The sequence below is a fragment of the Achroia grisella genome, unplaced genomic scaffold (assembly GCF_030625045.1).
Source record: "Achroia grisella isolate CSIRO2021 unplaced genomic scaffold, CSIRO_AGI_Agris_v1 utg1173, whole genome shotgun sequence".
Taxonomy (NCBI): domain Eukaryota; kingdom Metazoa; phylum Arthropoda; class Insecta; order Lepidoptera; family Pyralidae; genus Achroia; species Achroia grisella.
In genome coordinates this window covers 544,594-564,729 of record NW_026712589.1, presented here as the reverse complement: position 1 = coordinate 564,729, position 20,136 = coordinate 544,594, and the positions used below count along the sequence as shown (strand labels likewise).

Sequence of the window (20,136 nt, the reverse complement as noted above, 5' to 3'; positions counted from 1 at the left end):
GGTAGTGGGAATTTATTTGTATTTGATTATAGTGTCAATTATAAGGTTTTTTGCTTACACTGCTTTGCTAGTAGCCGATAAACGGATAAGATTAAAATATAATGCGACAATGTTGAATGATTTTAATAGTATGATAATCATGTGTAGAAGTGACAATAATAAAAATGTTTTAGGGAGTTAACAGACGAATAATTAGAGATAAATTGTCAGTGTTTTAGAGATGAATTCGTTATTAATGGATGAAATATTGTAGCGGTTTGAAAATATTCGTGTTGCGAGTTAAATCCGCAATGTAGTTATATGTAGTTAAAGTTAAACAAAAACGAATAGAGCAGTGATGCAATTATCAAAATGGACAATGAATTTTATATTCTAAATAACAATTTAAAAAAATACTCACAACATTACTATAGTAGAGACAAAATAAAAGACAAAGAAAGTAATAACAAAACAAACGAAGAAGATGACACAGAATGAAATGAATTATAGAAGAAGAATCATACACGCTATTATGATTATACTGCAGTCGCTGTTGCATCTGTTCTGTAAACAACCAAGCGCCATTTGTTACCTGAAGTTTGTAATATTGTGTCTCTTACTTCTGATTGTGCCAAGCCTGCTGGATAGCTGACGGTCTGAGGTGGTTCAGTGATACGCTCCACTATGAGATATGCTGCCAAATTTGCCGTGTAAGAACAAACCAGGATTAAGGCAAAAAACCACCAAACAGTGCCCACTATTCGTCCTGATAAAGACCTGTTTAAATAACAAAATATACACTATTAGTAATTTTTAATAAATTTCCTAAACTTGAAGATAGAATATTTCAAAGTATAGCTTGCAGTGTTATTACTCCTTGAAATATACATGTGAATCTAAACAAACTATCGGAGTCGAGACTCAGAGTCCATAAGGCTGTAATATATGCGCATATTCTGACATTGTTTGTTATACAAACAAAATATTCCAAATTCAAAAAAAAGAATTGCCATATCTAAAATTTTCAATACTTGATTCAGCTACAGCAAATAATTGTACTAATATATACCCGAAAACAGAACCACAAACATATATCGATCTCTTTTTTATTCCCGTAAGAACATTGAAAATCGTTTCCCTAGAGAGGGATAAGGACGCGGTAGTGCGCGCCGCCGCACAGAACATAAGTCGCTGATGGGAAAATTCTTCTCGTAACGAGTTAAACATGTTAAAAGGTAAGTATATCTAGATGTTCATTATACGTACCTTTATCATAACAATATTATTGAATTATAAACTCAAATGATTATTACTTACGTCTGTAATTTGTATACAACATTTAAATTAAGCTAAATATAAATTGAACGAGCAATAAAGCTCCCCTTTCATGTAATGTTACTCCCACACGTTTCTGTCATTTTCCCAGTGAAAGAGAAAGAATATAGATAAGTAATTTTATTACAAGTAGTATCTCGCATCGGTAGACATAACAAGGTGATTATCGTGCCTCCTTCTTACCCGGCGTTCATTTATTTATAAAAGATGCTTGTCCCGAACACGCACGATTTCATTATTATTATCTTTTATTATTTTTTCCATTTTGTTTTATAATATTATTTTAATATTAAAACATAAATCTAAATTCTACATTATATAGTGATGCACCGCCTGAAGCGGAATCGAAGTTTCTCGCTGACGTCATAGCGCGGAAAGTTCCTTAGTATACGAACCATGGCCAAGAAGTACTATTGGATCGGACCCTTGACCTAACAACCTCTTGAGATGATGTTCGAGACTCTTCGCTATAAGATCGTTCGCCATTACGACTATCGGAACAATTATAGCAACGTTGGCATCTCATATTTATGTTGATATTTATTTTTAGATCAGGCAACTCATATTAATACCTACATATATTACTAGTAGTCCCGGAAAACGTTGTATTGCCATATAAATTTAAGTACCTATAATGCTATTAAAAAATAAGGGCTGGTGGTAGAAGAGTCTAAATTTAGGGTTGTATGTATTTTTAATACGTTATTACAAAAAAAAAATTTTCTTCAAAATTAAAAAGTAATGTTAGGGCTGGACTGTCCTTATCACTTAGTGGTATGAAAAATATACAGTACCTGATTCTCAGACCTACTGAATGTGTATATAAAATTTCATGATAATCGGTCAAGGAGTTCCGGAGGAGTATGGTAACTAACATTACCATACTCCTCCAAAACGGCACGACATGACACGAGAATTTTATATATAAGATTAAATCATAATCGTTTTTTAATATCATGAAATATATTTGTACATCAAGCTTACAACTTTATTTGAAATATAAATAATCTTTATTCAAATTAATATAAGTATTCTTTATAGTTATATATTATATTTATATATTATATATAGATATATATACATATATATATTACAATAATTGCCATATAATATTTTATTATTGTTCAGAGAGACTCGTGGCCTCGTGAGTATGACTAGTGCAACCTATTCGAAACGTCATGGAAGTAAAATGTAACTTTGTGTAAAATTTAATTGTCAAAAAAACATGTAATTTAATAATTACCACTAAGTAAGATTTTAATATTATGCTTGTTTATTACTACCACAGATAACGTAATATGTTTCTACTATGTAATAAAAAACATATATATTTATTATGTGTTGATTGTGTTAAAGTTGCTTTCTGTTTACTTCAGCAGAAGTGGTATTTAGTATTTAAATTTAAATGTAACGATGTTGTGTCTTCAAGTTTGTATTTTGGCGACTGATTGTAATATACACAAACGGTGGCCGGCCGGCAGCCACACAACAAAACTATAACTGCGGTTCGGTATAGATGAACATATGTATTCTCGAATTCAATGTTATATTATGAATTTTTAATAGACAAATTAAGATGGGAGGACTATTTGACAAAATAAGTCTAAGTTAACTTGGTCTCTCTCATTAGATGAGGTAAGACCAAGCGTAAACCCATGAATATTAATAAAAAAATGACAAAGTAATATACTATGATAATAGCAGAAAGATATACAATCAATGCACAGATATTAAGAAAAGATATGTGATATCTAAAGTCAGATACGTATTTAAACAGGAATCTTTTCATTCAAGGCATGGAATTTAATTTAGAATTCAATAAACAGTTGAGTATGCAATATAGCAAGCTATACGGTCAGTATTAAAAGTGATAGCGCTGTGGCAACAGATTTTGTTGAGGTTTTCTGGAAAAACTTTATTTGCGGGTCGTAATTTTGGTATTTCAACGTATATATATATTTAGCATTACATAGTATATTACATAGTCCCTATGTATGCTTAAATCTTTAAAACTACGCAACGGATTTTGAATCTGTTTTTTTAACAGATTTCAAGAGGAAGGTTTATATATATATAATACATCTACCCGTGTGAAGCCGGAGCGAGTAGTTAGTAATACTATAAAGCTGAAGTGTTTGTTTGTTTGAATATACTAATCTCAGGAACTACTGGTTCGAATTGAAAAAAAAATTTTGTTTTGGACAGTTCAACTACAGAGGAAAGCTTTAAGCTATATAACATTAAACTAACGACCAATATTAGCGAAGTATCAGTGAAAAATGTTGCATAAATGCGGAAAAATATTCATATGTGAGGGCTTCAGTTGCGTGCGCTGCGTACAAAATATAGTATGAAAGAATGATTCCTCTTTAAATGATCTGTAAAATATCCACGACAGTATATGTATATCTTTTAAGAATAACTCACTATAACTTTTTGTTCGAGTCAAAATAGTTTTCTACTAGTACAACTAGATGGCGCTGTATTTTTCCATACATATTTCTAAAACACGCTATTAAGATTATTTTGTCATACCTTATGTAGATATGTATTTTTTTCTATATGCACCCCTCCGATCGACCCCCCGTCCAATTCAAACGAGGATCGATATTACGACGGCCTGAGCCGAGGTTCGGACTCCTAGTGGTGCCCTCAGACTAAAGTCGTATCTGTCAGGCGGGAGTTGGCCTTCAGCCGCTCCATAAGTCCTTCCGCGGGTTTGGAGTGCCAGCTGCACTCACCCCCTAACGTCCGGTGAAGCTGTAAAGGCCAGCTGCGGCCAACATCATTAGAGTAGTCCGAAATAAAAAATCTATACGCACGTTTAGATCAATATACGGTTGTAACCTCATAAGTGTATTTAATTCAATAATAAAGTACAAACGCTCCTGATCTCCAGAACCTCGATTTTCTACACTTTTTTTATGGTAATCAAATTTAGTATCAAAAGATAATCGCATTAGTGCTTTTGATAGCAACGCGAAAGATGTCGCGGGCACAGTTAGTCCGATATAAGAGTACCTACCTCGGTACGACGTCGCTGCCCTGCTGCATAAACGATCCCAGCGAGAACCAAAATGAGTTCCAGATACTGAATTCATTGTGTAGAATTATCTAGAAAATATATATACAGTTAAAACAAATTATCATTATAATTATATATTTACAATAATATTAACAAACTAAAAAGATCATTTAATTTTGAATTAAATTTAAAACATATATTATATGTTGAATATTATAAGAATAGTCATTAATATAAAGTAATTATTATATAATAATTACGATTATAAATAAAAAAATCTAAATTCTATTAATTTACGTGCATTAATTTTAAACTTAATACCATATATTTTGTTTTATAATAATTAATTTAATATTACATAATTATAATTAAAATGTAATATTACATAATTTGCCATATTTCATTATATTAGTGTAAATTATCTCGTTACAAGATAAGATTCTAACGTTAAATAAATAGTTTTACTGCAAGTCTAAACTAAACGGTAATTAACTTTAGTAAGTCACTTCTAAATAATCATCTAGATTATGTGCAATATGCACATAAAATATTTTGAACTTTCATAATTGTTTAACTACTTACATAGTTGAAATATATTATTTACTAGCTGTACTCGCGACTATAAAAATTAGCCAAATTACTCCTTATTACATCACCTACCGTTCAATAAAAGTCCTGTCAAAATCGGTCCAGTCATTTCAGAGATTAGCCGAAACAAACAGACAGACAGACAAAAATTGTAAAAAATGTTATGTTGGTGTGTGTACCGTATTTATATGCATATAGTAAAACGGTTATTTCAATATTACAAAACAGACACTCAAATTTTATTTATATGTATAGATTAATATTAGGCTAGAACCTAAGATCTATGAGTATTTAAAAATTATTGCAATATTAACCAAACGTTAAGTTAATATGTAAAGTTACTTGAATAAAAAATATATACTGCATACTTAAATATATGAGTATTAAAAATACCTCATTAGTGCTGCTGATCGGATGATCCAAATGTGTATCCGATATTGATACAGATCGCCACTCATGTGGTGAAAATCTAGATACCAGAAATAGTACGATGCTGACAGCAAAAAAGCTAAACAGGACGCATAACTGCAAAGATATTTTTTTACTATAGTATAATATAACCACAATATAATAACGGAATAAAAACATATTAATATGAACATAAATCACACTCTCCATGGGAAACTCGTAATAATACCCCATACAATATTCTTTAACAAATATTTTAACGATGTTGATGGTATAGCGGCCCAGCACACTGCTTTATGTCCAATGGTTGCGGGTTCGATTCCTCGCACGGCACAAATATTTGTATTCACGAGTATGATTGTTTGTATCGGTCTGAGTATTTTCTATGTATAATATGTATGTATTTACGAAAAAAAAAATCTATGTATTTGTATCAGTTATCTAGTACCCATAACACAAGCTTTGGCGAGCTTAACTTGGGACTAGATGGCGCTGTGTGAATTGTCCTGAGATTATTATTATTATTATTCTTTATTTTTTCTCAGCTTTTGCTGGTTTTATTATTATTTAGGTGAACCTATTTATATAAAGAACTCACATGTTTGGTTTAAAAAAAAATATACTTTTTTAGTTCTCATTATAAAATCTAGATTTTTACTTAATCTCAAACGCGTAATAGTATTGTTATAATATAAGAACCAATATAAAGGAATATAAGAACATAATGCCACTATTTTTGATCACTTTTTATGTTTACTCTATAGTAAACCAAGGGTTTTGTTTTGAGATTTCTGTACAATATGTATCTTGTTTCCGTTCTATGCAACGGGGAGGAAAATGACATATATATTTTTTTCTATCACTACATACAGACGTACAATAGAATTTATCAATATTTTTTGTATTATTTATGAATGAAGTTAAGATATTACTTGTTAGATTATAATATTAAAAATATTATTAAAGTTTGACAGTTCAACAACAAACTGTCATAACTGTACGAGTATGGTTTTATCGAGTATGTTTGGGAATGCCCGAGGCAGCCTCCCGTTTTTACAAAGTCAATTATTATGGAGATGAACTAACTTCTACTTGCTCCGTATTTGTAGTCCAATCATTTGTATTTAGAAGAATTATGTTTAAAATTTTGGTTCCTATGCCAAATTGAGTGGCCAGGTAATAGTACATTAAATTCCCTTTTCAACAGTGAGCAGTACTCTTTTATTATGATGTGGATATGACAAACAAGCAAACAAATAACAATAGACATGTGTTATCTAAATAGAGCTTGTACTTCTTCATAACTGATAGTACAAAAATATTTATTATTACTTATATAATGTATCAACCAAATGAATACAAGTGTAGTTGTGTTACAAGGGAATCGAACCCAAAACTATTTGATAAAATCGCTAAAACATATTGCTCAGAAATTTTAATACATCGTTCTAAATTATAAGTGATTGAATATTTCACTTATTTTAATTTACAGCCAAAAATACATTCAATTTCATGAATAATATTAGTTATTGAACACTCACCCATATTTCCTTAGACAGAGGTCGCAGAAAGCTGAATGTATCCGACAGTTGTTTTGGTATTCTTTTATTCGTAATAGGACTGTCAATTGACAGGAACGGTTCACTAAAATCCACCAGTTTTTCTCGTTCTGGCGTTATGGACAACGGTCCAAACGCTATATCGGCATCCTAATAAAAAAAAAGAGTTTTTAACATCAACACAGTTTAAAAAAAATAAAATTAGCAGGTAAGTTGACGGACCACTTGATGGTAAGTGGTAACTATTTGTTGAAAGTATAATGCAGGCTATTGTAATATTAATTGTTTGTACATTTTTTTATTATAGAATATATCACTACTATATCTCAGGAATTTTTCTTATGTTAACGTGTAAACATTATAGTTTTAATATATTTTAATGTTTTATTTATTGCCGAATTCTCTTATTTCCAAAAGGTTACGATCTAAAACGCGTAAAAATACTGTTAAAAATATATGTGTGATATTCGAAAATAGGTATGTCTTCAAGTTCGACAATTGCAATGGAAAAACTGAAAGCTTCCATTAATTATCGCGATTGGACATTTCAAATGCAGAATATAAATAACTATTGCTTACAACCACATCATCATGTAACGCTTATGGTACTCATACACTACATATTTAATACCAGCTGCTGACTTTCACCACCGTACCACCCGCCAGAAACTAAGATACCATCCTGATCATCTGGATAATTGGCGGTCTTCCCCAGTGTGGTTTTCTAGAAACTTTTTGCCACGCACAACCACATTGTGGAATCGCCTTCCAGCAATGGTATTTCCGAACCGATATGATATTGAAACCTTTAAGAAAAGAGCTTATTCCTTTTTAAAAACCGACAACGTATTTACATTTACCCTGGTGTTGCGAGTGCTCATGGGCGGCGGTAATCACTTACCATCAGGTGAGCCGCATCGTTTGTTCCCTGTATTATAAAAAAAACATTCCTATGAATACGATACTATATATTTGTAATCTGTAATTTCGCTACCATATCTCATTCTTCAAGTGATACATCTTATAAAGCAAGCTAAAGACCGGCTGAAATAGCTGAGATAAAGATGACTTTGAAAACGACTTTGAATAAAGTCAGTCTTTGTATAAACAGCACTGATGGAGAACGTCCGTTATTATTATTTTTGACAATTTACCTACACGAGGGACGTTTAACAAAGCAATTTAGGGTGATTCTCCCCACCGACCGATCGAATACTTGTCTATGTTAGGTCTATATGAATATGTCACTATTAGGGTCGGATGTAGACGCTTTTAATATCATTCAATACATGCAAGAGAACCATCTGTATTGCCTATATATTGAGTCATTAAAATTATGACTGGATGAGAAAGTTCTAGATCATTAATGAATAGACGGGGGAAAATGTTGGGGCACTTGATACGTCACGATGGACTAATTACAACATTATTGAAGGAAAAATAGATGGAAAGAGAGGAAGGCGAAGACCAAGACGCAGCTATATCAAGCAAGTTAAAGAAAAAGTTGGAGTCGTGTCGTATCAACAGCTAAAAAGACTGATGATCCCTTACTTCTTACTCCCTTTCTTACCATATCATTTTTCGTATAGTCCATCCATCTCTTTCGGGCTTCATCTGCCTTTATAACCATATAACATTCATATATAATACCTTCCGTAAAATATTATCCTATGTATGTTGATAGAAAATAAAACATTGTAAAACTATACACTGTAAGTCAATTACGCTATGCCAATGTTGCTAAAACATTTGTGGGAGCGGTAGTTGGTACGCTGACAGCTGTAAATTGGCAAAGTTTGTTCACACCTACAAACGAAACACATTTTTTTGCATAAAACCTTTTTCATAAAACCTGGTTACAATCAGAAGTATATACTTCAACGATGGAAAATAGAAAATTAAAAATATATACAAAACTGTGTAGGTGATCCCGCTTTAGAATTAGATTTGCCATCTTTCTTCCAAAAGTTAAAGAACGCGAAGGGAAGAAATCTCGAATCCTTTATAACTACAAAATACTGAAACTCAATAAACAAGGACCTTTAACGGAAAGATTCAGTATCTATTTCTTGAAAATTAGCTGTAAACTCTATACAATTTATAGTAGGTACATATTATTGCCTTGCCTTTATCCCATTATTTGGGGTCGGCGCAGTACATCATCTTCTTCCACTGATCCCTATGAAACGTCATTTCTGAGCTTACTATCCTTTTAAAAATATCATCTTTCACATAATCCAATATATAATCTTTAAATAAATCAAAATATCATCTTTTTAGGTCTTTTTTATAGTAGTTACACATATCGTTATTGCTTTTTTGTTTTGAGTAATTGAGAAATGTGACAGCTTAACAGATTTTGTATTGATTGCCGCATGCATTCTTATAATAATAACAATATGTGTAATAATGATTATAGTATGTGGTTGAATGTCTTAGGTAATAACTACTCAGTCATGTTTACTAAAATGCATCATGACATTGGCGACGTTGTCATTGGGCTCCATAAAATATGCTCGAGCGCAATGATGGCTGGCTCATCCGTCATACTCGTGAACTAGTGCTGCTTGTAGGGACTGATCTGCTTAAACTGATTTACTCGAATTTTAGCAGTGACATAATGTTATATTGAGACTTAAATATTGTATATGTTTCTTCTTTTTTTGTATATATACTTTTTATATACAATCGATTTGTTTACATAAAAATTTTAAATTAGTATAAAAAGTGAAGTTATATGTATAGTAGATATAGAACCTTAGCTAAGTCCATTTTTGTAACTGTTTTTTTTTTGCACTATAAACTTATTATTTAGTAACTCAACCAGTTGGTGAAATACTGATGCAATTTAAAATTTTGACTCTAATGAGTTAGTGCTAGTTAGTAGTTTGAATTCACACGTTTCTATAATTTGTTACTTAATCCTTTGTTTTGTTCAAACTGAAACGGCAAACAAACTGACGGCTCAACTTTTGAAGTCGAGTTTCGCCTATAATATATATATATATATATATATATATATATATATAAGTATACATGGACAGAATCTACGGATAATCACTTCGTCATAGCCGTCAAGCGTTGCCATTCCTGACAACAACATATCATGTCTCTACGCTTTGTAATTTCAAATAGAAACAGCTTGGCCACATACCGTTTCTCCCCAAACAAATAGACCCTTATTTCTACTATTATACTACAAGTTAGTGTAGTCTATTGCAGGTATGTTTTTACGCGACCTACGGCCTGCTGGAGGAGTCACTGTGTTCACTCCCAGAACGACTTTGAACAAAGTGTAACTCGGTAAGTCTCGTATTCATAATCATGTTTTAATAAAAACAAACACTGTTTTAACATAGTTCTACATAGTATAGTGATTAGTTTGATTCAGACTACTTCAATCATCTAGAGGTTTAGCACAGCACTTTACTTCTGATAGTTGCGGGTTCGATTCCTAGCACGGTATAAACATTTGTAATTATAAAGGATGATTTATTGTATTGATCTGATTGTATCCTATATATAATTGTATATTACTAGCCACTTGCCCCGGCTTAGCACGGGTGTACATGTATTATATATAAACATTCCTCTTGAATCACTCTATCTATTAAAAAAACCGCTTCAAAATTCGTTGCGTTGTTTTAAAGATTTAAGCATACATAGGGACGGACAGACAGTGACAACGGCTTTGTCTTATACTATGTATAATGATAATTATATTTGTAATTACAAAAAAAAAACAGTAAAAACGTATTTAAGTATTTCTATCAGATGTTTAGTAGTATAAGTTCTGCTTAGCTTAGGCCTAGATGGCGTTGTGTGAATTGTACAATTCAATTTAGATATAGCTTTATTATAAAAAGGGAACACAAAAAAGTTTAGTATCAAAATATCATATTTTTATCTTGTTAAATAATATTAAACAGTATACCATTATATTATTCTCCCTAAAAAATGTTTATACATACAGCGATTCTCATGAAAGAACCCAAATTACTTTATTTATATTACGTCATAGCCATACGGCTTTTGCGGTGACTCAAAGAAAATCATTTCGCGAGTAGACCATAGTCGAGTATATTACTTATCTGCCATTATTCTTACACGATATTCATATAAATTTCGTAAAGACGTCGCTTTCATGTTGCTAAAATGTATAAAGAAAAATGTGAATAGGTAGTCACATTGTTATATCAATAACTAATGCATGGAGTTTTTCAAGAAGGGTATATTAAGGGTCGGAAACGCGCACGTGACACCCCTGGTGTTTCAGGCGTCCATAGGCTACGGTAACCATTTACCATCAGATGGGCCGTATGGCTTGTTTGCCACCATAGTAGTATAAAAAAAAATCAATCATCAATTTTTTAATTATGGTAAATTAAGTTTAATTATATGTACATTTTATTTGCTCTTTTTTTTTCGTTTGTATATTGTATTTTTTACATTGCACTGAATAAAATATTTTTCTTTCTTTCTTTCTTTCTTTCTTTCTTTCTTTCTTTCTTTCTTTCTTTCAATGAAAAATAAAGTATGAGTGTACATTGTAGACACGGACTGTTATTCAAAGTTGTAACTTTGAATAAACTAAAAGCTCCATAGGAAAGTTCTGTATAAAAAAAAAATCTTTGAGCAACTGAACGTTTCATTAGAGAATCATATATATATAATAATTAAATTAATATTTGTTTTATACAATATTTAATTTTTATATTGTAAGCTATATACTATCAATATATAATTTAAAAAATAATATACTCCTTTTGGTTCATGTTAAGAGGATAATAAGAAATAATATGTTAGAAATAATACCAATAAAATGCTTATCTGCCATTATTCTTACACGATATTCATATAAATTTCGTAAAAACGTCACTTTCATGTTGCTAAAATGTATATAGTAAAAATGTGAATAGGTAGTTACAGTATTATTCATGACAAAGATAGTAAGATACATTTTAGACGGATGTTCCCGTCTTTCCACTTCTTCTTAGTGTAACTAAATGGGATTACCTTAGAATATATTTGTTTAATACAATATTTAATTTTTATATTCTAAGCTATGTACTACCAATACATAATAAAAACATAATATACATCTTTTGGTTAGCTGTGAGAGCATAGTAAGATAAAATATGTTAGAATTAATAAGAATAAAATGCGTTAAGTATCAAATGTAACTTTTTATTCTTATACTCTCCAGACTGTCTCCTCATATACTAGTATCTGTACTAAATAATATATTTGGTATATATATGTAGTAAATAATGAGTAACTCGAGGCAGAATTTTTTAGTATACATATAAATAAAGTCAACAAAATATCTATAGCTCTGTATTTCTAGAATATTCTGACACAATTGTAAATAACATGGTTATTAAAAAAGAAAACATACATATAATAAGAACTTCAATTGACTTTCTTGCCAGTTCTTCTCAATTGAATCTGTATACTGAACTGGACGGTAGAGAAAAATTATAATATAAAATATTTCATGTTCATAAGCGCCTAAAATGTCCTACATAAATAAATGACTTTTGAATTTTGATTAACCGATGAACATGTCCAGTTATGAGCACCCAGATGAAGACAGAGCAGGTATTGAGCAGTAAAAGTCGCATAAACGTTTTTTTTTATATGATAATGAAATGGTGCACCCGTCTGCGCTAACGGTTTACGCTGGCGGGGCACCAGTGGAGAATGATAAGATGGGAATGAGGTTAGGTCAGTTAGCCCATCGTGATAAATTCATCTGGCATTTATCACGATGGTTTCCAGGGGGAACCGCGTGGAGGTTAACCTGACATGGTACATTGCTAGCAATGGGGTCGAGAGTCCACATTACTAATAATTCCTTTCCCCCCTAGCCGCATATACGTTATGTTTTTGTAATATATGTAATATATGTAGTAATATATTCAAATATTGAAATCAATAACAGTAGGTATCCCATAAAAGAATACAATACAAAATAAGTGAAGCAAAATAATCTCTTAACATTGGAATAAGCTGCGGAACTCAATTTAACAGTGATGTCTAACTCATCGAGTACTTGTCAATAGTAATACCACAGATAACATAATATTACCAAGAAAAACAAAGTATGAACAAGGGATCTGTAAATCAATTTTACAAAGGGATTGGAATCGTTACATTTAGTCGTTCATGTGGTTTTATACAGTCTCGTTGGTTAACATGAACTTTCATAAACTGCAATATTTTATCTCCAAGAATAAATCTCTATGCAAATCCATTCGGTCTTTGCGATAAATCCGTTAATTGAATAGTTTTTACAGTTTCTAGTACAGATTTTGTATTGCAATACTGGAAAATATTTGTATTTGCTGAATATTTTTATGATGCTTTTTATTTTTTTTACATATTACGTAACAAACAAGAATACGCCCACATAGTGTGAGATGGTTCCGTAACATATAGACGCTCAAAACATCAGAGTTATAACGTGGGTGTTGTAGGTCCTTTATGTAAGATTATGAATATAATTGAGTATCTAATATGATCTATTTGGTAAATAGCGCCATCTAGTATTTATAGACCGAACCACGTTGTTTGTCAGAAGATAACCGTTACCTCCGCTTCTCTCCCTACTACACTAACTTCGGTCTATAAATAAGGAGGTCGGTAGTTGAATAATCCTCTTTAGTTGGGTGAGCCGCGGCATTCAGTCGACGAGTGCAGAGCGTGCCGGTTGTGTTTTGGATACTAAAGTAATTTGTATTAGGAATAGGTTCATCACGGTCTTAGTTGGGCCTGGGGGGAAGCTGCAAGTAGTGAAGGCGAGTGTTAATGCATTCTAAAAGAGCTCTTTAAACCTACACCCGTGTCACAAGTCACGGGCGCTACTTGGGGTTTCCCTTGCGGTAGCCGGCTTTAAAGCCTAAGTCATCATCTTATACAAGTGCCCTTACAGATATCCTTTTGCTAATGCTTTTTAATAATATAATATAGTATTTATATATGTATATACAAAGAACATAATAAATGTAAGTAGCTATGGTTAAGTTAGGAATGTCTCGAGTAATGACTACTTAGTTATATTAACTAAAATGCATCTTAACATTGGCGACCTGGTGGATCGGGTTATTGAGCTCGGTGATTTAGCGGTTTAGTACAACCCGTTACTTCCGATGGTCGCGGATTTGATTCCCTACACGGCACAAGTATTTGTATTGATGAGTATGATTGTTTGTATCGGTCTCACTCTTTTCTATGTATAATATCTATGTATTTACGAAAAAAACATATCTATGTATTTGTATCAGTCATCTAACACCCATAACACAAGCTTTAGTTAGACGACCTCGGTGGTCTAGCGGTCTAGCACACCGCTTTACGACCGATGGTCGCGGGTTCGATTCCTCGCACGGCTTAAACATTTGTATTCATGAGTATGATTGTTTGTATCGGTCTGGGTGTTTCCTATGTATAATATGTATGTATTTACAAAATATATATATATGTATCAGTTATCTAGTACCCATAACACAAGCTTTAGCTAGCTTAACTTGGTTCTATAGCGCTGTGAGAATTGTCCTGAGATAAAAAAAAAAGTTAGCTTAAATTGGGTCTAGATGAAATGGTGTGAATTGTCCTGAGTTTATTATTATTATTAATAGTAAAATAAACTTCATACTTGATGTACCAAATTTCGCTAGATATATTATAATTTTGAATGCAACTCAACACTGGTTTAACTCATGCAATAACACACGACGCTCTCCAAGATGCAAGCGAGGCTGTAGTTACCCCATACCTCTACAGAATGTAAATCGATTTTATCCTCTGCTTCCTTTTGAAATAGATAGGATTTTATTCGGTGTCGATTCCTTGAAAATAGATTTATTTTTTCAACCCCGGCTTCGCACGGGTGTACAAGTATTATACATATAAACCTTCCTCTTGAATCGCTCTATGTATTAAAATAACGCTTCAAAATCCGTTGTGTAGTTTTAAAGATTTAAGCATATATAGGGACAGACAGCGACAGCGACTTTATTTTATACTATGTAATGATTTCTACCATTTTTAACAACGGTATTAAAAAAGGTTTTTTATTTTAACATTAACATTATTATTTATAGTATTCATATGTATCTTGAGAAAGTACCAAATAAATTAATAAATAAATAAACCTGGACAATTCTTAAACCGCCATCTAATCCTAAAATAATTACAGCTATATGTACTATGAGTACTGTACAACAAATAATTTTTTTAGAAGTAAACAATTAATATTAATAGAAATCCATCCAAACTATTTGAAACAGAGATATTCATAAATGTTCTTTCATACCGTGCGGAGATCGAACCTGCGATAACTAGGGCAGCATATTGTCCGCTAAACTATCGGTCTATCGTCGAAACAATGTGAATAACTAAAATATATTATTATTATTTATGTTACATATTTATTGAAATATTAATTAACTAGCTGTTCCGTTGTATTGCCATATGAATTAATATCGCTATTAAAAAAAAAGAGACCGTTGGTAGACGGGTCAAATATTAAGATATAAAAAAAAACCAAGTAAAATTTATGTCAAAACGATAAAAAAAAATCATTGTTATAATAATACTTTACTTAAAATACTCGTAACTATCGAGTATATAAAAATTCTACAAAATCGGTTAAGCCATTTCGGAGATATCAAAACAGCACTCTGACACGCGAATTTTATATATCTGATATATCGAACAACACATTGAAAAGTGTAAGCAAATGCACTTAGCATTTGCTTACACAAACCCCATTGCAATTATTGGATCCACTTCAAATTTCAGTACATTCGAATTAATCACTCAAATTTGAGTAAGCCATTTACGAATGGATTGACTCTCTCGCACATATGGATAAGTCCCATCTCTCACTCACGGCCTGTTAAATAAGCTCACCTATATGCTGCTATAAGCTTGTTAGCTCTTTGGCCCGTTATTGTAATACTAAAATCCGTTGTAGAAACTTAATTGGGAAACGTTAGAATTAGATTTAGTAAAATTTGACCATTAGATTGTTCCACGTAAGTAGTTTGTTTAAAGCTTTTTATTTTAAATGGATTGTGTTTAAACTATTTTGTAGAATGTTTTGAAATACTGTAGTTTGTAACAATATTTTATAAATATAAGAATAACTGTTAAATATATCATTATTTATTGAAATTTAATACTTAAAAAAACTATTTTTTGATATGAAATATTATTACTAAAAAAATATTAGTAATAATTAATATTATTTCTATTAAAAATGAATAAAGATTTTTAGTAATACTGCAATTTTAATTATAGATTAGAAACAAATTTATTACGCATGTAAAAGACAAAGTTAAGAAAATTTATTAGTTTTTATTATATTGTGATTAATTTATTATTCTAAAATTTCTATTAAAACTACATACATATATTGGTTTCCAGATATTGAAGAAGTCGTGAAGAACTAATTATTAGTTAGGTAAGCTATATATTACAGAGTGGCATATATTGATATTAGGACGCCAAGCAAATGCACAGACTTGATGTGTTAAATAGGAAACCAGTCAATTGCATTCACCATTCAATTGTATGAAACTGCACAATTCCACTACTGCAATAATTGGTACGAGAACCCTATAATTATAATAATAATAATCTCAGGACAATTCACACAGCACCGTCTAGACCCAAGTTAAGCTAGCTAAAGCTTATGTTACTGGTACTAGATAACTGATACAAGTACATAGAATTTTTTTTTCGTAAATCCATTCATATTGTACATAGAAAACACCCAGACCGATACAAACAATCATACTCATGAATACAAATGTTTGTGCCGTGCGAGGAATCGAACCCGCGACCATCGGACGTAAAGCGGTGTGCTAGACTGCTAGACCACCGAGGTCGTCAGCAATGTTGGCAAGGAGGGGATTCATCAATCTTGCAATATAATTTCCTTTCGAATAGTTGTATATTGTACATCTTAAGGACAATTCAGACAGCGCCATCTAGTACCAAAGTAAGCAGAGCTTATATTATATAAAATAGTTCTTTTTTTTGTAAATCCATATATAATATACACAGAATACACCCAGATCAATATGATGCAAATATTTATATAAACGAATATGATTATGCTTAATGAGTATGATTGTTTGTATCGGTTCTAGGTACTTTCTATGTATATTATGTATGTATTTACAAAAAAGTCATCAGTTATCTAGATAATTTGTGAATTTTTTGTAAATACATACAGGCACTAGTACCTACAATACAAGCTCTGCTTACCGTGGGTCTAGATGGCGCTATGTTAATTATCCAGGGTTATTTATTATTTATTATATTTATATTATTATTTAATAATTACTATTTTATTTATTATTATTTTAATTCTGTAATTAATAAGTATGTCGGTAGTAAGTTATTGTAAAGTTAAATTTAAGTTTGAAACATGTACTTCATGTATGCTCGATGGATGTGACTACCGTAATAGTCTCATAGAGAAGGCTCAGAGAGGAGCTAATGTTTATCAATAGACTTTACTGAATGGCTGTAACGGAAGCTTTGAATATGAAATCGAAACCAAACTCCCCTACGTAGCACCGTACACTGACAAAGGTCGGATTTCACCAATCGTAGCATAAACACGTTCAAGGAAACGGAGTTCAGCGAGAACTCGAAAAAAAGAACGACGTTGATCTAGTTTTACTTTAAATGGAATTCACCAACATTATACAGATCGCGTTTACCAAAATGAAGTTTAGATTTTCATTCGTTCACAGTATTACACGCTCATAAAATATTTGAAGCAATGGGTAATTTAAATAAAATAATTCTAAGGAATATTTATAATTCAATCATGTGTTAATTAGGATAAGTGTTTTAATTTTTTATTTAATAAGTACCGTCGACTATAATGTATAAAACAACAACCTTTACCTATAAACTAGTAAAAAAATATTTTATTGAGGATTTTTTTTTATATTACTGGCAATTTTCTTTTTATTCCCGATATTGTATTGTCAAAAATTTGATTGATGACTGTTTGACAACTGACAGCTGCTTTAAATACGTTTAAAGAGTTAACAGTAGGAAATCAGACGTACAGAATTTATAAACGAGCGAAATTTGTAGTGGCGAAATGCAAAATGTAGCTTTGAACACGTTTACACGTTTTAAACCCGTTCAGTTTGAACTAAACGTGATCAGTTTCTTTGGTGAAATCCGACCAAAGTCGTCTAAGTTAACCCGTGACAGGGCGAGCGATAAACAATAACTTGTTGGTCAGTATTACCACAGGGTATAGTCTAAACGCTTTCAATGTAACTTGAAGCGTTGGCTTATTCACAGCTCGGTTGTATAGAAGCGTTTGTAAATCAATCATAGTTGGAATATATCCTTTATTTTGTACTATTTACATTATTAAGTTTATTATATTCTCTTTTTGTTCTTTTATAAATTTAAAGAAAGAAAAATTTAAAGAAGTATACTCACCCACAAGGGCATTAGCGAAGTGTGAGAGAGGTTGTGCTATCTGAAGATATTAATGAGGAAGTCATGAATTTACGAGTTATGCGACAAGTATTTAGTATTGTCGCTTTCTGTAAGAGCTATATTATTATTGTATTGCAAAACTTTATACCTATAGAGTTTGTATGTCTCCCATTGATGGGGTGATAGACTTGTCATTGCGGATGAAAATCACCAAATACTATTATTATTATCATTGTTGTCTCCTTGTCTATGTGTGTGTGTGTGTGAGAGAGAGAGAATGTGTGTATAGTACTTATTGTGATCCTTCTAGTCCCAAGCTAAGAAGAACTTGTGTTATCGATATTAGACAATTGATATAAATACTTGAAAATATTTTGTATACATAGAAAGGAACCAATTCAATACAAACAATCATACTCATAAATACCAACGTTGGTACTGAGCTAGAAATGAAACAGCGATCATCAGAAATAAATCAAATTATTAATACTAAAGTTACATCCGTTATATATTAGCTTTAGTATTCTAATAGCATTGAATATGTTAATTAGCAACCAATCAATGACTGAATATGAAATCCATATAAATATATGTACATATTAATATAAATATATGTACGTATTAATATAAATATATGGACTTAGAACAGACTTTATACGTTAATTGGCAATTGTATAGAATTATGTACAGTTTGTAGTTCTATAAATAAGCGACATCAATATACCTAAGTATTGAGATATTAAACAAACATATATAGCATATATAGGTATATACATATGTTGGTATTTTAAGGGACACTATGCTTACTTTAACCTACTCATATTATAAACGCGAAAGTTTGTGAGTTTGGATGGCGGGATATTTGTTACTCTTTCACGCAAAAACTACTGAACAGATTTTGATGAAACTTTATAGTAATATAGCTTATGCATCATCAGAATAACACATAAGGTACATTTAGCGCTGGCGAAACCCCGGACACATAGTAATACGCTATAATTTAAAAATATATCAAAATAGGGCGAAATATACAAATAAATGTTAAGTATGTGTGATACTGATTTCTTCTTCTTTCTTGATTTAATGTATTTAAAGGATTTTATGCAGACCCGTGGGACTGAGCTCTGGGCCGATTAGGGAAGGACTTGAAACGGCCATCGTAAAATTTACGCAAGCACAGTTATAAGGACTTATAAGTCAACATCATTTGATATAACTACATTAATATATTATACCAAATAAACTAAGCTAATATAAACTTGACAACATACAGAGACCAACTACAGAACTCTGTGTATGATTAAAAAAAAAATTATGCACTCCATCTTTATATAAATTGTAAGTGTGCGGAATTTCATACTCATTCATCTGTTGAATTTTCGTAAAAAGGTTTACAAAGTTTTTGCTACAAGCATTAAAATTATGATGATTAAATTCAAACATAATAATGTGTACGTTGAAAATTAATGTTTCATAAGATAATTAATGATATTCAGTATATATGTAGGATCACGTACCTTCCTAACAATCTCGCCTACTAATTCAGTCGATCCATCCGTAGGGCTCCCACTCATATACTTGTTGTCCTTGACAACTCGGAGCTCGTCTGAGAACAATCAAGTATTATGTAAATTACGGTTTGGAAACGGGAAATCTATACAACATTGTGTCTATAATACATTGAAATATTATATACAAAACTACAGATTAACTTTAAGTGTAATGTATATTTATTCTATGGTATTATATATACAGTCC

The 20,136-nt window shown here is 31.4% G+C and overlaps 1 protein-coding gene across 1 annotated transcript in view; it reads right to left on the bottom strand.

Annotated features, from left to right (window-relative positions):
- Positions 1-20,136, bottom strand: part of LOC131851104 (glutamate receptor 1-like) — a 124,639-nt gene that overhangs the window by 14,635 nt on the left and 89,868 nt on the right. Inside the window, exons 10-14 of the mRNA XM_059201538.1 lie at positions 19,896-19,984; positions 6,877-7,044; positions 5,321-5,452; positions 4,340-4,428; positions 600-756 (exon numbers count right to left, since the gene is read on the bottom strand). Coding sequence (XP_059057521.1) covers positions 600-756; positions 4,340-4,428; positions 5,321-5,452; positions 6,877-7,044; positions 19,896-19,984 — 635 coding nt within the window. The remainder of the gene's footprint in view (positions 1-599; positions 757-4,339; positions 4,429-5,320; positions 5,453-6,876; positions 7,045-19,895; positions 19,985-20,136) is intronic.